General features: G+C 43.3%; 1 protein-coding gene across 2 annotated transcripts in view; it reads right to left on the bottom strand.

Annotated features, from left to right (window-relative positions):
• Positions 1-6,081: 6,081 nt before the first annotated feature.
• Positions 6,082-25,009, bottom strand: part of pnhd (pinhead) — a 37,188-nt gene continuing 18,260 nt past the window's right edge. For both annotated transcript variants that reach the window (XM_028814707.2, XM_028814706.2), the window contains 4 exons: positions 22,524-22,794; positions 21,787-21,965; positions 15,032-15,090; positions 6,082-6,668 (listed from right to left, as the gene is read on the bottom strand). In XM_028814707.2, the coding sequence (XP_028670540.1) occupies positions 6,518-6,668; positions 15,032-15,090; positions 21,787-21,965; positions 22,524-22,794 (660 nt within the window). In that variant the 3' untranslated portion in view covers positions 6,082-6,517. The remainder of the gene's footprint in view (positions 6,669-15,031; positions 15,091-21,786; positions 21,966-22,523; positions 22,795-25,009) is intronic.

Below are 25,009 nucleotides of genomic sequence, written 5' to 3'. Positions count from 1 at the left end.
ATGGGATTTTAGGTCAGACAACACAATTATGTTATTTGGTAGGGCTCCCCAAGGCAAACAAGTCTGAGGTGAAGATCCAGACTAACTTGATCCTGAGACCCCACATGGATTTAAATCAAGGATCGGCATTTTCCTTGCCTGGGAAAGGGTACCCGGGGCCCCACCCTGGAGCCAGGCCTGAGGGAGGGGCTTGCTGGCAAACGCCTGGTGGCTGGACCTTTGACCACGGGGCCTAGCCGGGCTCAGCCCGAAGGAGCAACGTGGTTCCGCTCTCTTGTGTGCCCACCACCTGCAAGAGAGGCCACAGGGGTCGGGTGCAATGTGATGTGGGTGGTGGCTGAAGGCGGGAACCCTCGGTTGACGAAACTGGCTCTTGGGACATGGAATGTTACCTCTCTGGCAGGGAAGGAGCCTGAACTGGTGCAAGAGGTTGAGCGGTACCGGCTAGATATAGTTGGGCTCACCTCTACGCATGGTCTGGGCTCTGGAACCATTCCTCTTGAGAGAGGCTGGACTTTGTTCCACTCTGGAGTTGCAGTGGGTGAAAGGTGTTGGGTAGGGGTGAGCTTGCTTATGGCCAACCGGCTCGAGGCCTGCACGTTGGGGTTCTCCCCGTTGGACGAGAGGATTGCTTCCCTGGGGAAGGACTTTGACTGTTGTTTGCGCTTATGTGCCGAACGACAGTTGAGAGTACCCAGCCTTCTTGGAGTCCCTGGAAGAAGCACTGCGAGGTGCAGCTCCTGGGGACTCTATCGTCCTGCTGGGAGACTTAAACGCTCACGTCGACAACGACAGTGAAACCTGGAGAGGTGTGATTGGGAGGAACGGCCTCCCTGATCTAAACTCGAGTGGTGTTCAGTTGTTGGACTTCTGTGCTGGCCATGGATTGTCCATAACAAACACCATGTTCAAGCATAAGGGTATCCACAAGTGCACTTGGTGCCAGGATGACCGAGGTCACAGCTCGATGATCGACTTTGTAATTGTGTCATCGGATCTGCGACCTTATGTCTTGGACACTTGGGTGAAGAGAGGGGCTGAGCTGTCAATTGATCACCACCTGGTGGTAAGTTGGATCAGATGGCAGAAGAGGCTGCCGGACAGACCAGGCAGACCCAAACGTATGATGAGGGTCTGCTGGGAATGTCTGGCAGAGGAACCAGTCAGAAAGATCTTTAACTGCCACCTCTGGCAGAACTTCAACCTTATTCCGAGGGAGGCGAAGTACATTGAGTCTGAATGGACCATGTTCCGAGCCTCCATTGTCGAAGCAGCAAAATGGAGCTGTGGCTGCAAGGGTGTTGGTGCCTCTTGTGGCGGCACGGAAATGGAAAACGGCTTTCTGGAAAACCGTCAGGTGCCTCAGGAGGGGAAAGCAGTGCTCCACCAACACTGTGTACAGTGGAGACGGGGTCCTGCTGACTTCAACTGCAGACGTTATTTACTGGTGGAAGAAATACTTCGAGGATCTTCTCAATCCCACCAGCATGTCTTCCTTAGAGGAAGCAGAGCTGGAGGACTCCAGGGGGGCCCGTCCATATCAGGGGCCGAGGTTGCCGAGGTAGTTAAAAAGCTCAGAGGTGGTGGGGCCCCTGGGGTGGACGAGGTTCACCCTGGGTTCCTCAAGGCTCTGGATGTTGTGGGGCTGTCCTGATTGACACGTCTCTGCAACATCGCATGGACATCAGGGGCAGTGCCTCTGGATTGGCAAACCGGGGTGGTGGTTCCCCTTTTTAAGAAGGGTGACCAGAGGATGTGCTCCAACTATTGGGGGATCACACTTCTCAGCCTCCCCGGTAAGGTCTATTCAGGGGTGCTGGAGAAGAGAGTTTGGTCGATGGTCGAATCTCAGATTCAAGAGGAACAATGTGGATTCCGTCCCGGCTGTGGAACACTGGACCAGCTCTACCCCCTGACCAGGATCCTGGAGGGGGCATGGGAGTTTGCCCAACCAGTCCACATATGTTTTGTGGATTTGGAGAAGGCATTCGACCGTGTCCCTCGAAGCATCCTGTGGGGTGTGCTCCAAGAGTATGGGGTACAAGGCTTGTTGTTACGAGCCATTCGGCCCCTGTACAGGAGGAGCAGGAGCTTGGTCCACATTGCCGGTAATAAGTCGGACTCGTTTCCCGTTGAGGTTGGACTCCGCCAGGGCTGCCCTTTGTCACCGATTCTGTTCATAAGTTATATGGACAGAATTTCTAGGCGCAGCCAAGGAGCGGAGGAGGTCTTGTTCGGTGACCTCAGAATCTCGTCTTTGCTATTTGCGGATGACGTGGTTCTGTTGGCTTCATCGGACAGTGACCTCCAGCTCTCACTGGAGCGGTTTGCAGCCAAATGTGAAGCAGCAAGGATAAGAGTCAGCACCTCTAAATCCGAGGCCATGGTTCTCTGCCGGAAAAAGGTGGAATGCTCTCTCCGGGTTCGGAGCACAGTACTGCCTCAAGTGGAGGAGTTCAAGTATCTCGGGGTCTTGTTCACAAGTGAGGGAAGAATGGAGCGGGATGTTGACAGACGGATCGGTGCGGCATCCGCAGTAATGTGGGCTCTGCAACGGTCCATCGTGGTGAAGAGAGAGCTGAGGCAAAAGGTGATTTACCAGTCGATCTACGTTCTTACCCTCACCTATGGCCACGAGCTTTGGGTAGTGAACCGAAAGAGCAAGATTGTGGATACAAGCGGCCAAAATGAGTTTTCTCTGCAGGGTGGCTGGACTTTCCCTTAGAGATAGGGTGAGCAGTTCAGTTATCCGGGAGAGACTCGGAGTAGAGTCGCTGCTCCTCCGCATTGAGAGGGTTCAGTTGAGGTGGTTCAGGCATCTGGTCAGGATGCATCCTGGACGCCTCCCTGGGGGGGTGTTCTGGGCATGTTCCACTGGGAGAAGGCCACGGGGCAGACCCAGGACACGCTGGAGGGATTATATCTTCCGGCTGGCCTGGGAACACCTCAGGGTCCTCCCAGAGGAGCTGGAGGAGGTGGCCGGGGAGAGGGAGGTCTGGACTTCCCTGCTTAGGCAACTGCCCCCCACGACCTGACCTTGGATAAGCAGTGGATAATGGATGGATGGATGAAACGGGTTTGGGAACTTTTTGTTTTGGTTTTGGTTTGATGATCGTATTTCTAGAGATTCTGTTGATATTCGACCTTACCCTGAATAAGGACTGCATTTGTGGAACACACCTTTGCTTTAGTTTTTCATCTCCTAGTCTTAAAACTCTTATTTGCCCTTTGGGAAAATTCACCTTACTACAGCATTCAAAACAACATTTTTCATCAACCAAGATGTTAAGATATTGGCTGTGCTTTTGTTTTGTGCCATACTGAAATTTGTACAGTTTAAATGGCCCAAAAAAACATCTGTTATTCACAGAAGAATGTTAACACAATATGGGAAAAAACTACACTACACTACACTAGCCCAAAAAGTGGTATGAGGACTGAAGCATGTGGAACAATACTAGGTGGGTTTGACAAGAAGTAGACTGTTTTGAGAAATAATACTGTAATGGTTGATTTCTTTTTTCATTTAAGGAAAAACATTAATTGCATTTGATTTTTTTTTGCCTTTCTGGACATGTATTCATTCATTTCCCAGCCCATGTGGGGGGAAACCCATGCAGACACGGGGAGAACATGCAAACTCCACACAGGGAGGACCCGGGAAGCGAACCCTGGTCTCCATACTGCGAGGCAGCAGCGCTACCACTGAGCCACCCCCATATTCATTCATATCTTGGCCCATTGTCTGTCCAAGTGGGGTTTTCATATTTTTTTTGGTTTATGTGTGGATTTTGTTCAAAGTACTTCAGTTTTACTTTCTCGTTATTAAGAATTAAGCATTAAGTTAATTGCAGTCGCTGAAGTGTCCCAGAGTGGGTGAATGTGGATGTGTTTATGAGTGTGCTCTACCATGAACTGGCTTTCTGTCCGTTTGTTCCTTTCTTACATGTAATGTTGTCAGAATAAGTACCAGCCCCCCATGACCCTAAAATTGGATTAAGTGGGTTGAGTAATTGGATGGATGGATAATGTATTCATCTAAAACGTAATCTAAGAATACAATGTAATCCATGTAAGAAGTTTGTGGAGCTGGAGTTTATCCTGGCAGCAACAATTGCAAGGTGGAAACTGAACTAAATGGAGTGCTAGGGATTTGCCAAAAAAGAACACAACTTTTTTATACTGTTTGTTCGTGTGTGTGTGTGTGTGTATATATATATATATATATATATATATATATATATATATAATATACAGTATATAGAAATATGTATATTGATATACTGTATATATATAATTTATTTATTTATATTTATTTATATATATATATACTGTATATATATATTCATATATATATATATATATATTTATTTATATATTCATATATATATATATATATATATATATATATATATATATATATATATATATATATATATATATATATATATTTATTTATATAAATATATTTATATGCCACATCATTTTTTCCCTTTGACTTTCAGGGTGTCTTTGAATTCAGCCCTCTGTAGGTTCATCATTTTCATTTCCGTCAAACGATGTGCCATCCTTTCATTCCTAACACATTAAAATATCAGTCCATATCAGTAGAGATAGCCAGCAGGATTTTTTTCCCATTGAGATCTGATTGGTTTTAGATAGATAGATATGAAAGGCACTATATGATAGATAGATGTGGAAGGCACTATATAATAGATAGATAGATACTTTATTAATCCCAAGAGGAAATTCACATACTCCAGCAGCATTAGCATACTGATACAAAAAACAATATTAAATTAAAGAGTGATAACAATGCAGGTATAACAGACAATAACTTTGAATAATGTTAACGTTTACCCCCCCGGTGGAATTGAAGAGTTGCATAGTGTGGTGGAGGAACGATCTCCTCAGTCTGTCAGTGGAGCAGGACGGTGACAGCAGTCTGTCGCTGAAGTTGCTCCTCTGTCTGGAGATGATCCTGTTCAGTGGATACAGTGGATTCTCCATGATTGACAGGAGTCTGCTCAGCGCCCGTCACTCTGCTACAGATGTCAAACTGTCCAGCTCTGTGCCTACAATAGAGCCTGCCTTCCTTACCAGTTTGTCCAGGCGTGAGTGGTCCTACTTCTTAATGCTGCCTCCCCAGCACACCACCGTGTAGAAGAGGGCACTCACCACAACCATCTGATAGAACATTTGCAGCATCTTATTGCAGATGTTGAAGGACATCAGCCTTCTAAGGAAGTATAGTCAGCTCTGTCCTTTCTTGCACAGAGCATCAGTATTGGCAGTCCAGTCTAATTTATCATCCAGCTGCACTCCCAGGTATTTATAGGTCTGCACCCTCTGCACATAGTCACCTGATCATGGTGTCCATGAGGGGCCTGGTCCTCCTAAAATCCACCACCAGTAGATACGAGTTATAAGAGTTGTTTTATTTAGAGTAAAAAAAAAAAAGTCATTGATTTCCCATACTAAAGCAAGAGGAAAAAATAACTTGTTTTCAACAGTGTATATTTTATTTAAAATATTTACAGTTATTTTACATATTTTACATCTGTTCTGCAGCAGAAAAAGAGGAGTATTGGTGTTTGATGGGTTTATGTTTATGTTTAAGATAAATAGTGAAACGGTTGAGGTTTGTTATCCTTGACAACCAATAGCATCTGCCCAGTCCTGATACGTCTCCTTCACGGTCATTTGCTGATCACCCCTGTTATGAATACCTGAGCCTTACATCCACCGACACTCACCACAGCAATTACACTCCCTCTTGTGGCCAAACTGTAGAATAACACTATAAGGTTTATAGAGGGAATGTATTCAATTTTTGTTTGAAAAACCAAAATTATTGCACCATATTAAAAAATCCACCAAATGTGTGATTGTAATTTACAAATAATTCACAAACCGAGTGTTTGATGCAGGTATGGCGTAGCTGATTGGGCTTATTCTTCTGTCGTTCTAAAGGCATTCCTTTCAGGGCCTCCCCACAACCCAGTTTGCTTTGCCGTAACTGATTATCACCTAACCATTTTCATATTTTTCTTATTTTTTTCAGTGTTGACTACTAATTCTTGATCAAGTCAGTATTTGTTTTACTTTGTATTCTGTCTGTCTGGTGCACAACACTTCAACCTTTTCTATTGCCCACTAATTTGAAACCACAAGTCTGGCACATTTCTCCTTTTCACAAATTCAGCGAATTCAACAGCACAACTTGTAGTCTGGGAGTTTCTTAGTGCTCTCAGTTGCCGTTAAGATGAAGCTCTATTCCTTCACAAATTTTCATCTCAGATTATTTCAGTTTGATGTCCTGGTCGTATTGCTTGCTTGCACTTTATTGTAAGCAAAGTCACCTTAAATCAGAAACCAGCCAACAGTTTTCTGAAAATCCTGAACGGGATGCTGTCCTGACTTTTTGTTTTTTCAGTGTGTCACTCGTGGCTGCTGGTTCATCTGAATCCCTTACACCCTACCCTTGGGTCCCCATGCCATTGTGGCCTTTAAAACTTCAGGACTGGCATTTGCAGGAGCCGATTGCAAGCACGGTGCGGATGTGGCCATTACGGCTACGGAAGGTGTGGCTGTCGTATTCTTGGGGCACACATGAAGTCGACGAACCCTCAGCCCAAACAAGGCACTCTTCTTTGAGACGGGAGTCCCTGTACAAAACAATAAATAAAAAATAAATAAATAAATAGGTACATACATATAAAAACTAAAATGTCTGCTTGAATCAGTTGTTTCATAGCCATAAATACACTGTCGTAATAATTCTCATCTTAGTTTAATTCATCCAGACTAATCTTTGGCAGCAAAACAAATGAATCAGTCCGAATTAATATTGTACCTTTTTCTTTGTGTACTGAGGCTGTTTCCAAAATGGAAAACAAATCAGACAGCATATTATATTAGTAAGGTACATATGAGCAGTATGATTGTGGGTATGGGTGTGACTGCGCCCTGTGATGGGCTGGCACAATTTTCAAGGTTGCTCCTATTGTTCCTACCATGTACCCTACACTACCAGGATAGACATTGGCTTCCCTTGAAACTAAACTGAACATTAAAACATTAGAAAAACGTTTGATTCCAAAACGTTTCCAAGGCAAGATCCAACCTGCAAGCGCTGCAATCAAGTCCCAGCCTCACTGGGTCACATGTTCTGGGCCCAGTGGCGTAGGAAGGCGGGTGCGGTGGGTGCGGCACGCAACGGGTACCAGCTCAGAGGGGGTGACAAAAAATTGCCGGTTTTGTATTAATGCGCCTTTTTGTTATATAAAATGACATGTCAGATAATTTACACGGGCTTTAACAATCCCTAATTGCAGCAGATTGCGGGTGAACGATGTGATGCTGTAATGATTTAGTATTCTTATTGGAGGGGGTGTTCTGTCTCGTTACTTTTGAACTGTGCTGGTGCTCAAGTAAAGAAACAACCGGCCCTGTGACTCATTGTCTCATCCCTGCCACAAATATACTGCATCATCGCCCCAAGTCGTTCTGTGCAACAAGATGATATTTTTAACCCGAACATCATAATAATATAGTCGGCGCAAAACGTTTTAGACAGTGGGGTGGGTAGGTATTGTCCGCTCTAGAACCGACCATAAAGTAAAGGATCGTTCTACGAGCGAACGGACAATATCTCCCTCCCCATCCCACTATCTCAAGGCCCCTATATATACGAGCCGGGACACACGACGAAATCATATGTCACAATTCTTGTTAATTGGCGATTTGACGTAATTTTTTTTTTTTTTTTGTACAGAAATTCCACACCTAAGAAGATTTCTAAAAGCCGCCAAAGTTCCAAATAAAGAGTCTCTTGGTTGGACTTCCTTAAGATTCTTAGAGTTTGTGGTTGAATATGAACTTTTAGACTCTGTTCCCAATCTCACTTTAGCATTAAGATTTTTCTTAACTTTATGTGTTTCTGTTGCATCATGTGAGAGGAGTTTTTCGAAACTCAAACTAATTAAGAATTATCTCAGATCCACTATGAACGAAGCACGACTCTCTCAATTAGCCATTTTGTCAATTGAAAATAGTGTAGCTGAAGGTATCGATGTTGATGACGCAATTTCAAAATTTGCAGAACAAAAAGTTAGAAAGAAGAGATTCTAAGTATCATGTTAAAGTACAGTGTGTTGGATTAGAGCCTAGAGAACCAAACTGGTAAACAATTGAGTTTTCATTAAATTGTATTATAATAATAATAAAGTTATGCACGGGCGGCACGGTGGCGCAGTGGGTAGTGCTGCTGCCTTGCAGTTTGGAGACCTGGGGACCTGGGTTCGCTTCCCGGGTCCTCCCTGTGTGGAGTTTGCATGTTCTCCCCGTGTCTGCGTGGGTTTCTTCCGGGCGCTCCGGTTTCCTCCCACAGTCCAAAGACATGCTGGTTAGGTGGATTGGCGATTCTAAATTGTCCCCAGTGTGTGCTTGGTGTGTGGGTGTGTCCTGTGGTGGATTGGCACCCTGCCCAGGATTGTTTCCTGCCTTGTGCCCTGTGTTGGCTGGGATTGGCTCCAGCAGACCCTGTGTTCGGATTCAGGGGTTGGAAAATGGATGGATGGAAGTTATGCACTAGGTACTATCACTATGAAAAAAGATTTCTTACATTGTACATTAAACTGGCTTATTAATAAAAAGGCATTATACTTTTTTTTTTTATTCATAAAAAATTGTTTACAAAATAATTAACATTATGCCCTCTTTACTTAACCAATTGAATAAAAAAAATTGCTTTCTCAATAAATTTCATTTTATATTTTGATGGACATGGGGGTGACAAGTTTAAACTCCGCACCGGGTGCCACCAGACCTTGCTACGCCACTGTCTGGGCCTGCAGCAAATTAACCCATTAACTGCCACGATCCCCATTTGGGGAGCATGTACTTTAAACTGGGAGGAAATCCTTCTCCACACCAGCCAAGAGTCATGTTCCTGTTGATATCAGAACCTCTGGAACTGGTCACTACATTGAACGAACAGAAATGGGCAAACAAAGGAAGTGTGCAGTGTGTAAGACTAACGCAAGAAAACAGTGCTGCAAATGTAATGTTGGACTACATGTTGAGTGTTTTCCAGTATGGCATCAAAACTAGGTAGTATGTGTCATGATCCCCATTTGGGGATGGCCAAAATTTTGAAATGTTGGAAAAAGTACAAATGTTGAGATTCAAAATATATGTTTTCCTTATTAAGCAGATGTTAATCTATAACATCCATCCATCCATCCATTTTCCAACCCGCTGAATCCGAACACAGGGTCACTGGGGTCTACTGGAGCCAATCCCAGCCAACACAGGGCACAAGGCAGGAACCAATCCTGGGCAGGGTGCCAACCCACCGCAGTAATCTATAACAATAAAGCGAAAATATTTGGAGAAAAAAAAAAGGCAGTTAATGGGTTAACATCATTCTGGACCAAAATTTTTAAGTGCCTTTCAGACAGCCTTAGTGTCCCAGTCCCTCCTAATCCACTAACAGCTGTGTTTGGTGGGCTCACAGAGGGGCTTAAAGCAGAGAAGGACAAACAAACTGTGATTGCCATCACTACACTGTTGGCACGCAGACTTATTTTGCTAAACTGGAAGAATCCTGGAAGAGTCAGTGGGTAACTGATGTTTTATATTATTTGAAATTGGAAAAAATTAAATACCCAGTTAGAGGATCTGTGCAGAAGTTTTTCAAAGCCTTGCAGGATCTGATCAATAATATTTTAGATTAAGCTCTTAAAGCACTGAGGAAGCAGATTCTCTCCCCATTTTTTTAAATTTTTTTTATCCGCCTATTAAACTCATCGTCCTGCGGTGGGTTGGCACCCTGCCCGGGATTGGTTCCTGCCTTGTGCCCTGTGTTGGCTGGGATTGGCTCCTGCAAACCCCCGTGACCCTGTGTTCGGATTCAGCGGGTTGGAAAATGGATGGATGGATTAAACTCATCAATTTATGTATTTTGACCAGCTTTAAGTTTAACTCTGTTGGCCATGCTCTCTTTCTCAGGGGTGGGGTTTGGGTTGATTTGTTTTCAATCCTATTTTTTGTAAAAATGGATCTATCTGTATGGAATGATTATAATAAAATCAATAAAATTAAAAAAAAAAAAAAAACTTTGGATGAGAACAGACCATTTAGTCCAACAAAGCTTGCAAATTCTGTCCAGTTTACTCCTGCATACCAGCATCAAGTCTTAGTTTTGAAGCTCCCTAAAGTCCTGTCTACCGCGCTACTTGGTCACTTATTCTATGCGTCTTTGGCTCTCTATGTACAGAAAAACTTCCTAATGTTTGTGCGAAATTAACCTCTAACGAGTTTCCAACTGTATCCCTGTGTTCTGTTTGAGCTGCACTAATTCCTTTCAGAATTCTGAATACTTCAATCAGGTCACCTCAATTTCTTTAATTTTTTCTCATCCCCTGTAGCCCTGGACTCAGCCCTGTTGCTCTTCTCTGGACTTTTTCTAGTGCTGTTATGTCCTTTTTGTAGTCTGGAGACCCAAACTGCACACAGGACTGCAGATGAGGCCTCACCAGTGTGTTATAAAGCTTGAGCAGAACCTCCTGTGACTTGTACTCCACACATCAAGGCGCTATATAACCTGACATTCTGTTAGCCTTCTTAATGGCTTCTGAACACCGTTGGGAAGTCGATAGCTTAGAGTCCACTACAACTCCTAAATCCATCTCATAAGGTGGACTTTGTATTTTTAGACCTCCCATTGTGTATCCAAAATAACATCAAGTCGAGTTTTGAAAGCCCATAAAGTCCTCCTGTCTACCACACTCACTTTTTCCAAGTGTCTGTGGTCCTCTGTGTCAAGACAAACTTCCTAATGTTTGTGTGAAATTTACCCTTCACAAGTTTCCAACTGTGTCTCCATGTTCTTGATGAACTCATTTTAAAGTCACCGTCTCAATCCACTGGACTAATTCCCTTCATCATTTTAAACATGTCAGTCAGGTCTCCTCTTATAAACTGTAAAGGCTCAGCTCTTTTAATCTTTCCTCATAACTCATCCCCTGTAGCCCTGGACTCAGCCCTTTTGCTCTTCTCTGGACCTTTTCTAGTGCTGTTATGTCCTTTTTGTAGCCTGGAGACCCAAACTGCACACAGAACTCCAGATGAGGCCTCACCAGTGTGTTATAAAGCTTGAGCAGAACCTCCTGTGACTTGTACTCCACACATCAAGGCACTATATAATCTGACATTCTGTTAGCCTTCTTAATGGCTTCTAAACACTGTCTGGAGGTTGATCATGTTGAGTTCAATATTATCATAAGAGGTGCTTTCAAGTTTCACACCTCCCATTGTGCATTCAAACTAACATGTTTACTTCCTATCTCTAATGGTTTACATTTACTGACATTACTATCACTAAGCCATATGCCATGTGTTGCTCCTTGAAAATTGTGATGCACGTTAAACTTACTGGCCCATACGCTTGGGTCTGCTCAATTACCCTCCTTATATAACAGGATAACATTTTCTATTTTCCAGTCCTTATAAATGTTTCAAGTATGCAGTGACTTTCAAAAATTATGTGTCAAGGGTTTATAACAGAATGTTAGGTTATATGTGTGTGGAGTACAAGTCCAAGGTGGTTCTGCTCAACCTTTATAATGTACTGGTGAGGCCTCATCTGGAGTCCTGTGTGCAGTTTTGGTCTCCAGGCTACAAAAAAAGACATAGCAGCACTAGAAAAGGTCCAGAGAAGAGCGACAGGGCTGAGTCCAGGACTACAGGGGATGAGTTATGAGGAAAGATTGAAAGAGCTGAGCCTTTACAGTTTAAGCAAAAGAAGATTAAGAGGAGACCTGACTGAAGTGTTTAAAAATTATGAAGGGAATTAGAACAGTGGATCAAAAAAATAAGTTAAAATGAGTTCATCAAGAACTTGTTAAGGGTAAATTTTGCAAACATTAGGAAGTTTTTCTTTACACAAAGAACGATAGACACTTGGAATATGAGACCAAGTGGTGTGGTAGACAGTAAGATTTTAGGGACTTTCAAAACTCGACTTGATGCTTTTTTGAAAGAAATAAGTGGATAGGACTGGCGAGCTTTGTTGGGCTGAATGGCCTGTTCTCGTCTAGAGTGTTCTAATGTTCTAATGTTCTAATATCTGCACTCACTAACATTCTTAAATATCTGAGTATAAATGTTATCTGGCTCTAGTAATTATTTTTTAAATTTCAGCCTATCTAAGCAGCACTTCAAAACTACAAATCTATCACAGTTTCCCCTCCACACCACAGTCACTCACTCATCCTGATCTGCCATCTCCATCATCAAGACTCGCTTGTTTCTCGCCTGTTGACTCTCTGAACTTATTAATAAGTCTAATTCCTCCTCCTGTCTGCTTGATCCTGTCCCCACTTCTCTGCTCATCCATAATTAGTATTCCTATTGCCTCATTGGTAAATGCATGTTTCAGTTCAGGTTCTGTCCCTACTGCCCTCAAAACTGCTGCAGTTACCCCAATCCTTAAAAAACCTAACATGGATCCTTCTTCTCTCTCCAGTTACAGGCCTATCTCTAATCTCCCTTTTTTGGCTAAGATGATGGAACGCGTGGTTGCCTCACAACTCCATGCTTCTCTTGTAGATAATACACTTTATGAGCCTTTTCAGTCTGGCTTTCATACACAGCACAGCACTGAGACAGCTCTTCTCCGTGTAGTCAATGATCTTCTCCGGTCTGCAGATTGCGGTTCACTTCATATTCTCCTCCTTCTTGACTTAAGTGCAGCATTTAACACTGTTAACCATGAAATCCTCCTGTCATGTCTCTCTGCTGTAGGCATCTCTGGCTTAGCCCTTCAATGGCTACCATCATATCTCTCTAATAGGAAACAGTTTGTCACACTCAGCCGATAGAAATCCTCCACCTCACCTGGGTCGCGTGGTGTCCCTCAGGGTTCAGTCCTTGGGCCATTACTTTTTCTACTCTATATCCTTCCTTTGGGTCAGATTATTCACAGACATGGCCTTAACTTCCACTGTTATGCAGATGATATACAGTACAGTTATATCTTAATATTGACTCCCCTACACATTCACCTCCCAGCACACTCACTGATCTTAAGCTATGGATGGAAAATCACTTTCTCAAATGTAATGCCAATAAAACTGAAGTGTTACTGGTAGGTCCAAAATCCCAACTTTCTAAGACATCCATCTTCTCTATTTCTGTTGATGGTCCACATTTGTCAACCCTGCTCCTGTTGTCAGAAATCTTGGTGTTTTGTTTGATTCATCACTTAACTTTGAGTTACACATTAGGTCTCTTTCCAAAATTTCATTCCATCATCTCCATAGCATTGCCCGCCTCCGTCCATTTCTGTCCTTGTCTGATGCTCAGACTCTGGTTCATTGTTTCATAATGTCTCGTATTGATTACTGTAATTCCCTCTTCATCGGCCTCCCTGCAAACTCTACACAAAGGCTAAAGTACATTTAGAACTCCGCAGCCACACAAAGCGTCCTGCTCACATCTCCCCTTTTCTCTCCCAGCTTCACTGGTTACCGGTTCCATCAAGGATTAAATTCAAGATTCTGCTTCTCACCTTTCCCTCCTCTACCTCACTCAGCTCCTAGCTCCTAACACTCCTTGTCGCTCTCTCAGGTTTTCGAGCAGTCATCTCCTTACTGTCCTGCACACCAGACTCTCCACTTTGGGAGGACAGGCAGGTCCTTCAGTGCTATAGCACCTCAACTCTGGAACTCTCTTCCTCAGTGTCTTCTGATTGCTCCTGTTTCTGCACTTTTAAATCGCAACTGAAAACTTTCCTCTTCTATGAACTTTTGTCATCTGTGTAGTTTTTTAAAATTTTTTTTACTCTGTATGTAAAGCGTCCTTGGGTTTGTGAAAGGCACTCAATAAATGTAACCTAGTATTATTATTATTATTATTATAGCACTTCTCCCTGTAAAATGTCCAAATCACTAAGGATTGTTTTAGTAATCCCTGCTGTTGCTGGAGGTTATCCACTTCCTCATGTGTGAAACCTTCAGAAAAACACAAGTATATAGCATTTGCTATTTTACTATCTGTAGATTTGAATCCTGATGCACTTCACCTCCTCCTTGGCCGTCTTTTTACTACTAAGATACTGAAAGTATCTCTTTGGGTCCAAGTTGTCCATATATACAATATTTCTCTCCAATGACCTTTAAGTTTTTCTAGTAGTCTTCTTAATGGCTTCCCTCATTCTCTCACGTGCCCTACAAGTTAGCATTAGCGTTATTCGTGCCATATGCCTTATTCATCTGTTTTTTCTGCTGCAGCTTTTATTCATCTCCCGACTCTAGAGTTGTTTTTTTTTTATTATTTCCTACTAATTATAAATTTTGGGATGTGCCAGTCCTGCATTATATGAATAATTGGGTTGGAAAAATTAATGGCTGGATAGGAAAAAAAAATTCCCTTTACCTGAAAACTCCCAATTTTTGTTTTTGCCCCTCTTTGTGCCTACAAAGACACATGTACTGCATGACGCAATATATGATATACTACATTAACAGAATAAATTATAATTCTTATTTCTTTGTAGGTCATATCTGAGACATGCATTGTATTTTATTGTCTCTACAGGGCGTCACTATTTTGCCCCCTTATTTTCCTGGCCTAGTTGGATGGAGGAGTGACTAATCTCAATAACAACAAGCTGCAAAATTCTGTTTGTTTCTTGCTAAATTGCCCCACTTTACACTAAAGTCTAACTGGATCCTCTTTGAACCTCTAATTCTGACACAGTTTTACAAAACTCGCCCTTTTGCTAGTGTTACTTTGTCAGAAGTTGCTGTGTTTGTCAAATCTGCTCACTGCTCCACCCTTGCGTCCCACCTTTTCATCTGCCCAGATGTTTTCAGGCTCAAGTTAGTGAGAAATGCATTTTACATTCTCACTGTGAGGCCTCTTTTGTTGGGATTAGGTGTTAAATAAAAAAAAAAAAAAGTTTACTTTAAGACTTTTATGGAGTTGGGGGGGGGGGGGGTTGTGGGGTGTCAGCTGTGCTTACCTGAGCAGGCAGCGATTTCCTGAGGAACAGCCTCCCAAGCATCTGCCCACGTCAATTTCCTGGTGAAAATTAGCAAAAGAAAGACAAGACGATTAGAACCCAGCAGGCTATCAAAATGCAGAGAAAAAAAGAGAAAGACAGACGTACTGCTGCCAAAAGCCGCATGTGGCCCCTCGATTAGCATTTCAAGTGTGTTATTCTTATTCGGCAGGCGCCTGAGCATCACATCCATCTTACATTCATCCATTTACAGAACAGTTTTACCCAACAAGAATTACAAATTTACAGACAGATAGATACTTTATTAATCCATCCATCCATTTTCCAACCCGCTGAATCCGAACACAGGGTCATGGGGGTCTGCTGGAGCCAATCCCAGCCAACACAGGGCACAAGGCAGGAACCAATCCTGGGCAGGGTGCCAACCCACCGCAGGACACACACAAACACACCAAGGCCAATTTAGAATCGCCAATCCACCTAACCTGCATGTCTTTGGACTGTGGGAGGAAACCGGAGCGCCCGGAGGAAACCCACGTAGACACGGGGAGAACATGCAAACTCCACGCAGGGAGGACCCGGGAAGCGAACCCAGGTCCCCAGGTCTCCCAACTGCGAGGCAGCAGCGCTACCAACTGTGCCACCATGCCACCCACTTTATTAATCCCAAGGGGAAATTCACATACTCCAGCAGCAGCAGCATACTGATACAAAGATGCATAGAGCCATTGTGTTCATAATTCTAGAAATGGAGTTCTGGCAGGTGAAGAAATTTTCACCATAACCTGCCGAGTCACTGGCTGGGATTGAACCCTCAGCTTTGTGCTTCCTCTACTGGAAAGCCATATCAGCTGCTGGGACTTCTGTGAAAAGACATGCAGACTAGCTGTGTGTTCTTGTGCAGACATGCTGTACTTAAATCTTTTTGTCAGTATAATACCAATAACAAAAATATGGTCAAGGGGGCAGACTGGCTCTATTAATATTAGTTCATAATTTTGCTTCTGGTCAAAAAATGGTGCTCCATTAGTAGAAGTCTATATTTCAGAATTAGGACTACTGCATTGAGAAGTGTGTGGTGGTCATGGGTAAGACTGGCAGTGTGCAGCGTCAACTTCATCCTCTTGTTGTGTCGTCTTCACCTGCCTGAGCAACACTCAAATACAAATAGAGTGACCAGATATCTCTAACTGGCACAAGAGGACTCAGAAGTAGATTCAGTGAGCTTCACAGCGGTGAGATCTGAACCACAGACTTGTGACAACACAGAGTGTCATCCACAGAGGCCCAAACCATTTAGTCATTGACTAAATAAATGTACGCACGATCACCAAAAGTTTTACAGAGCTATGTCTCCTCTCCTTCTCAAACTTACATAGTTCAAGTCATGGCCACGTGGTGCTACAGCCTTTCTTGGCAGCACTGGGAACAAAGCAGCAATCATCCATGGAGATGATGCCAGTTTACTGTGGCGCTCATGCACACTTACACACACCCAGTACCGGGGCCAGTTTAGTAGATCTGTGCGGTGGATTTGTACCCTCTGTTTCTGCCTTATGCCCTATGCTATCTGGGATAGGCTCCAGCACCCCCCACGACCCTGTTCAGGACTAAGTGGGTTGGAAAATGACTGACATCTTTTGGGATGTGGGAGGAAACCAAAGAGTCAAAACGAAAACCTACATAGGCGTAGGGAGAACATGCAAACTGCACTCGGCACAGGAGTAAAGCCTACCACAAGTGCTAACCACGGCTCCACCATCGCACAAAACATGACTGCAGTGCAGTGTAAAATGTAAAAACTCCATTCGTTCATTCGTTCTTTGTTTTTTTCAGCCAACATTTTCTAACGCAAAATCAAAGTGAGCAGCATTGGACACAAAGCACAGACAATCCCTGGAGAAAACCGACACTGCATTGCAGGCCACACTCTCTCTCAAGAATACTGGGGTCCATTTGCTGCTGCCAGTCAGCTGGTGGTGTGGGTAAAAACCAGAATACCCAGTAATTGCCCTCACAAACACCCAAAGAACATTTATACTTCAGGCAGAGAGTGACTGGATTAGGGAATCCATTCCTGGACGGGTTTATCCATTCCCGGGAATTCGGGAATCCTGCATGTCATTCCCGGGAATCCCGGGCTCCCGGGGATGACACAGTGCACGGGCATCTCACATGTGAATGGTTTCAGAACGACCGACACTTATTTTTAATAAAACTACTGCAATATGTTGACACCAATAAAAGACTAACCTTAACTACAAGCAGTTCATGCTGTCATATAAGTACATGTGTCTAGTTAGTTGCGGTAATAAGAGCGTAGAAAGCACAACGTGTCCAGCATGCGGTTGTCCAGGCGAGAGCGCACCTTCAAGCAGAGTATGCCATCCGCTAAGAAACCACGCTCTGCCTCCACTGAAGTAGGTGGCACAGTCATCAGATACTGATACACTTGTTCTAAACAACACCCGCGCTTGCCGTTGCTCTGAAACACCGCCATTTCAGCTTTTACTGATGCATCCATTTTCTTGTCATCATTCTGTGATGGCAAGTTTCTTGGCACAGATAATGTGGATGCAACCGACTGACGCATTGCAATTTCAAGTTGCTGTTCAAAGCTGTTGTCTGATGAAGTGCAAGCTGCAGCAATGGTGCCACTTTAATTATTTTCAACTACAACTGTTATTTCTTGATCGATTTTTACACTTTTACACGCTATATATGCGAGCTTGGCCATTCTCGTTTACCCAGGAATTCTAGCAGTTTCAGGAATGAAAAATGTCCGGGAATCCCTGTAATCGGGAGCCCGGGAATGGATTCCATAGACTGGATGGAGAACTGAACCCAACACTTTGGAGAACAGGAGGCAGACCACAAAATCGTCTGAAAAGTAAATGGCAAAATAGGAAATGCAGTACATGTGTGTGAGGAAAAAAGGAAAATGCCAGGAGGCTCAAAGAAATATTTTTGATAAATTAGAACTGAAAAAAATTCCCAAAAGGTTTGAAATGTAACTATGGTGATGAGAGAATTTACATGGTTAAGACAGATCCCAAGCTCAGAAGTGACACTACACATTTTTAGGACCTATAAGCACTAGCCAGAGTCACCTGGTGATGCCCAGACCTTGGTGGTAATATAGATCAACCAGCTGATCAAGCAGAGGAACCTACATCTCTGGGGCCAAAGTATAGTCTGCCACCAACAACTTCTGGACATTCTGTACATTCAGCTGCTGAGGTGTAGGCCTATCATTGGGGCAGACAGACGCCACAAGATTTAGACAAGCGGAGTCTGCAGAGAGCCACATTAGCACTGGAGTAGGAGACTCTGGACCTGCGAGGCTTGAAAGGGCTGCAGGTTTTCATTCCACTTCCTTTTTTCTTTACTGAATAACCAATTAGGTTCTCTGCTTCAAGTAAATAAAACGGAACCACATCTTTATGTAAAGTAATTGGTAGTTACAGGCAGGAGGCTGGGGTTTGTGTTCTGGGTGCTTCCTGCATGTTCTCCCCGTGTCTTCCAGAGTTTTCTCCTACACTTCAAAGATATGCATGTTAGGTGAACTGGTGATGCTAAATTGGCCCTTGCTGGGTATTTTGTAATGTATTTACCCCATATTCTGACACCCAACCCACCTGCAAGGGGGTCTTTCTCTCTCTCTCAAGATTGCTTCCATTTTTTCCCTACAAGGGTTTTTTGGAGGAAGTTTTTTCTTCTCTTTTTGGGAGTCAAGGCTGGCGGGGCTGTCAAAAAAAAGGGCCTGTTAAAGCCCTTTGAGGCATTTTTTGTGTAATTTTAGGCCATACAAGAAATAAATTGCTCTTGTTTGTGTGTGTGCGCTCACCCTGCGATGGACTGGCACCCTGTGCAGGTGTTATTCCTGCCTTGTGCCCGATGATTGCTAGGATATGCTCCCGCTGCCCTGTCACCCTTCCCTGGATGATGAATGGCTAATATTAACAATACTGCAGTTTTTCTTGAAAGAGTTTTCTTTTGTTTTTCTCCAAAAGGTTTAATCGTGGAAAAAGGGAAGGTGTGCATCATGTAAGCTGCTTTGCATTTTGTTTCCCTTGACATGAAATTTTAATATTTTTGTTTATCGTGGCATTGGAGAGTGGTCAAGTCAAGTGGCTTTATTGCCATGCCGTCCATACACATTATTGTTAAATACATGTTTCAGCATACATGTGGATAACTGGCATACGGGTTATGAGATGCAAGTAATGTGAGATTTTAATAATAATAATAAAGCTTTACATTTATATGGCACTTTTCTCACTACCTAAAGCGCTTTCCACGCAGGGAAGACCCGGGACGTGAACCCGTGATCTCCTTACTGCGAGGCAACAGCTCTACCAACTGAACACAGCATTGGTCACCATTGGCCTGAATTATATCATCATTTTTTTAATCTCTGTTCTGCATGAATACATGAGATTTAAACTAATTTTTTCTGCCATTGCTACATGAGATAAGCAAAATATAAAAAAAATACATCATTTTGAGAGGAATATTCCTATAATGTGCACCTGGACCTTGAAGCAACAAGACTAAAGTTTTACCCTAGCTGAGGGAATAGTGATTTTGGCTGAGCTTCACATTTTTGTTTTACCTTTGGCTGACATTTACAAATGTTTAGAGATAATTTTTGACAGTTAGAGCACAGGCAGGTTAAATGAATTGGTCAGGGTCACACGGTGAGTTACAGTGCGTCACTTTTTCCACATTTTGTTATGTTACAGGCTTATTCCAAAATGGATTAAATTCATTTTTTTCCTCAGAATTCTACACACAACACCCCATGACAACAATGTGAAAAAAGTTTACTTGAGGTATTTGCAAATTTATTAAAAATCAAAAAACTGACAAATCCCATGTCCATAAATATTCACAGCCTTTGCTCAATACTTTGTCAATGCAGCTTTGGCAGCAATTACAGCCTCAAGTCTTTTTGAATATGATGCCACAAGCTTGGCACACCTATCCTTGGCCAGTTTCGCCCATTCCTCTTTGCAGCACCTCTCAAGCTCCATCAGGTTGGATGGGAAGCGTCGGTGCACAGCCATTTTAAGATCTCTCCAGAGATGTTCAATGGGATTCAAGTCTGGGCTCTGGCTGGGCCACTCAAGGACATTCACAGAGTTGTCCTGAAGCCACTCCTTTGATATCTTGGCTGTGTGCTTAGGGTCGTTGTCCTGCTGAAAGATGAACCGTCACCCCAGTCTGAGGTCAAGAGCGCTCTGGAGCAGGTTTTCATCCAGGATGTCTCTGTACATTGCTGCAGTCATCTTTCCCTTTATCCTGACTAGTCTCCCAGTTCCTGACGCTGAAAAACATCCCCACAGCATGATGCTGCCACCACCATGCTTCACTGTAGGGATGGTATTGGCCTGGTGATGAGCGGTGCCTGGTTTCCTCCAAACGTGACACCTGGCATTCACACCAAAGGTCCTTCTCCCCCGATCGCTCAGTTTAGATGGCCGGCCAGCTCTAGGAAGAGTCCTGGTGGTTTCGAACTTCTTCCATTTACGGATGATGGAGGCCACTGTGCTCATTGGGACCTTCAAAGCAGCAGAAATTTTTCTGTAACCTTCCCCAGATTTGTGCCTTGAGACAATCCTGTCTCTGAGGTCTACAGACAATTCCTTTGACTTCATGCTTGGTTTGTGCTCTGACATGAACTGTCAACTGTGGGACCTTATATAGACAGGTGTGTGCCTTTCCAAATCATGTCCAATCAACTGAATTTGCCACAGGTGGACTCCAATTAAGCTGCAGAAACATCTCAGGGATGATCAGGGGAAACAGGATGCACCTGAGCTCAATTTTGAGCTTCACGGCAAAGGCTGTGAATACTTATATACATGTGCTTTCTCAATTTTGTTATTTTTAATAAATTTGCAACAACCTCAAGTAAACTTTTTTCACGTTGTCATTATGGGGTGTTGTGTGTAGAATTCTGAGGAAAAAAATGAATTTAATCCATTTTGGAATAAGGCTGTAACATAACAAAATGTGGAACAAGTCATGCGCTGTGAATACTTTCTGGATGCACTGTAACTCTATTTCCACCGCTGTGTGCTAGATAGGACCTATTGTGGTCTTTTCTGCCCACTTCTATCAGGCAGTTCAATGCTTCTTCCCAATGCATTGCGTGAAGTTTGAATATCTGCACAATATACATTTATTAATTGATTGGCTGTATTATTTGTCATTTGAGTCTCTACTCTTGTTTTTCATGCTCCTCCTGTTATATGCATCTGAATTCCCCCTTGGGCTTAATAAAGGTTATCTAATATATTAGGAAGGAATTGAACTGGCAGCCTTAGGGCTGTAAATTAAATGCCTTCGCCAGTGTGCTTTAAGTTTTGCATTTTTTCCTCAAATCATTCGTTCATTTCCTGCTGATGTTATTTAGAGAGTACCCTCATCAATTGATGACTATAATGTAATGTTACAATGAATTGTTTAATATTTTTTATAAAATTTCCTGTCGATGACACCTGATTTCGAGCAAAACCATTGACTTTTAACCTTGAATTAATTGTTAATAAACTAGGCCATGATGGAAGCACAACACAGATCAATCAGCCTCCACATTCTATGGCACTTGTCACTTCTACATACCATCCACCACTTACTTCACAAACCATTCCCCAAATCAAGGCAAGGGTCTGAGAGGGGCTCATAGATCACCACTAGAGAGAGTGGACGCCAACCAGACTCTAATACATCAGTAAAGATAAACTTACTTTCAACCTCTCCTCTTTGATGCCATTGGCCCCATAGACAACTTCATAGTATTGCTCGATGTAAGAGGTCCGGTAGCAGCTCTCTCGCAGTTCACATGTCTCCACAGCCTGGACCAGCTCCACACTGTTAGGGCTGTCCAGTAGTACTGGCTCAAACTTGGTGGGGACACAGGAGAAGCCTATTGGAAGAGATTGGATAGTAGGGATAGTGATTAAAATTTAGCTAGCAGTACACACATCAGCTACATTCATGAAGTTTTAGCCCATAAGGAAGGTTGCCAATCGGAAGGTTGCCGGTTCAAATCCCGTAAATGCCAAAAGGGACTCTGCTCTGTTGGGCCCTTGAGCAAGGTCCTTAACCTGCAATTGCTGAGCGCTTTGAGTAGTGAGAAAAGCGCTATATAAATGCAAAGAATTAAAGAATTATTATAAGAGGATAGAAACACATCTTTTAATTGTGATTCAGTAGAAAGATGGGCTTGTAATAAGAATATCATTAATTGCTTCTATCATAACACGAACAATAACAGAAAATGGATGATTTTTTTTGTTATGATGGGCATGAATTTAGTTTATTTCCGGGGACACATTGGCCTCCACACTTTATTGCTCCCAAGCAGCTGGACAAAGTGCTGCTGTCATGTTTTGTATATACAGTACTGTATAATATCATTTATAATTTAATGAAATAAACAGCAACCTTTTAGGATTGGGCAGGAAGCACACTTTTCACTTACCATTGCTGACCTCTGGACTGGAACACTTGCCCACATCCAAGACAGTCTCATAGGGCGTCTCGAAAAAGAAGGTCTTGAGAGCTGGCATGCGGACACACTCGGTGGGGACAGCCCCGCAATGACACTCATCAATGATCTCCACTTCCCTCGGTCCCTCAAACAGCAGGACACGCTCCACTCGGACAGCGGTCGGCTCACAGGATGAGCCTGCTGAGCAGGAGGGCTCCAGGCCTGAAGTTACAGGGAGCTCTGGAGGAGGGCGCTCACGTAGCTAGGAGCAAAAGAGAAATGAAAAACATTAGAAATGTTGCCTTCCATTACTGATTATATCTGAATGTGTGAAGTACTGTATTTCTATAACATTTTCAGAATTACTGTACTTAGTCCAGTACAGAAGCGTGGGAGGTTTGAGTACATCTTTGTGGCGTTGGGCAGAAGGCAGGAACCAAGTGTGGACATGATGCCAGTTCATTACACGGCCCAATCTTGCTCATACTCATATGTGATGAATTTAAAGTTCCAATCATCCTAACTGGGACATGTTGGGATTCTAACCAGTGTGCCTCAGCCCCTGCCTGATGTACTTAAATGTACAATATATTTTATAAGTTAGGATATCCCAAGCAATCTCTTCTCACCTGTGCTTTGTATTTTATCTAAGAGGTTTATTCATTTAGAGCTAGAAGGGTCTCAAGCAGGATTTAATTAAAACTATCACCTTAATTTTATTGGACAAGTCTAATGACAAAGCCTCATCTCATCTCATTCTTAAGATTGTCTCACCTACTTCAGGATAATCGAGTGCACTATCCCAGTTAGCACTGGGTACAAGACAGGAAACAACACTGGAGACAGGGCCCACTCACTTACACACACACATTGAGAAGGGTCTAACTGCGGCCTGCAATACCTTTGACGTAGGTCAGGTAACGTGTGCCCACAACGCCAGTCATGAAACGCCCATTGAGTCAGATAACCCTCCCACAATCCTAATCTTAACCAGAGTGTAACGGGGCCCTAATGTTAATCATACTCTAATGCGATGGATGTTTCGTGACTGACGTTGAGGGCATTTCGTGATATTGGGGATTTACATGACTGACCTCATAGGTACTGCGGTCTACAATTACACTCTGTTGCACACATTGGCACTCAGCCCAATTTGGAATTGCAAGTTTACTTAACCTGCAGTGGTGATGTGGAGGGACATTTCACGTAGACATGGGGAGAAAATGCAAACTCCACACACACAATGAACTCTGGCCATGAGGTGGATGCTCTACCCATTGCATTACCGTGCACCCCGATGGAAGAATGTGTCTGATTTTTTGTGTTCATAGATTTGATGATAGATTTGACAGAAGTTGGGCCGAATTTATCATACATTTGCTACCTCTTTGGCAGAGCCTATCGGCTGTCTTGGTGTGGGGAAGATGTCAAGGATCAGTGCTGGGTTATCTTGTCTTATCTCTATACACCTCCTTACTAGGTCCTAACATCCAGTCCCATAGAGTTACTTATAAGTGCTATGCTGATGCCATGCAACTGTACCTCCAGAGGACCACATGGTATCAGCTTGACTTTCTGCATGTCTCATTAATATTGCAACCTGGATGGAGAAGCCCCATCTCCAGCTCAGCCTAGCAAAGATAGACCTTCTTGTTATCCTAGCCTTTCCTTTTGTTCAGCACCCCATCTCTGTTCAGCTTGGCTCATTACTGCTAACACCTGCTAAGTCAGAGCACAAACTTGGGGTGGTGATTGATGACCAGCTGTCCTTCACTGACATTATTGCCATGGCCTCTGGGTATTTTGCAGATTCACTCTATACAATAACTGCAAGATCAGACCTTATCTGACAGAATATGGAGCAGAACTACTGGTTCATGCTTTGGACTTGTCATATCTAGACTGCTGGCAGGAGTAATGGCAGGTGTCACAAAGCTGCTGCAGATGGTTCAAAATGCAGTGGCACATCTAACATTCAACCAGCGGAGTAAGGCATATGTCACTCCTCTACTCAGATCACTACATTGACTTTCTACAGCGGCACGTATTACGTTCAAATCCTTGATGCTTGCCTACAGCGTAGTCAGTGGGTCAGCACCTATTCTGTATATATGGAGAGACTCGTGAGGTCCTGTGCTCCTTCTCAGCCACTCAGGTCTTCTCATGAATGATGTCTGGTGATGCCACCTCTGTGTAGTATCAAATCTCAGTCCAAACTCTTTTCTTGTGTAGTTCCTCGCTGGTGTAGTGAGCAGCCCTCCTCCACTTGAAATTCTGACTCCCTTAATGTGTTTAACAAGCGTTTGAGGACTCTCTTGATTGGTGAATTTCTGTCTAACTGATATTAGCGTTAGGTTTTGTAACCCAGGCAGTGTATTTTCTTATGTGCTCCTCAGTTATGACGATCAGTTTTGGACCTTTGTTCTGTAATTCTTGTTTTTAAACAGCCTAAACTAATGTTTGCTAGATTATATTAG

The sequence above is a fragment of the Erpetoichthys calabaricus genome, chromosome 12, assembly GCF_900747795.2.
Source record: "Erpetoichthys calabaricus chromosome 12, fErpCal1.3, whole genome shotgun sequence".
NCBI classification, from domain to species: Eukaryota; Metazoa; Chordata; class Cladistia; order Polypteriformes; family Polypteridae; genus Erpetoichthys; species Erpetoichthys calabaricus.
The sequence above is the reverse complement of the archived record's forward strand: the minus strand, read 5'-3'. Positions and strand labels throughout refer to the sequence as shown.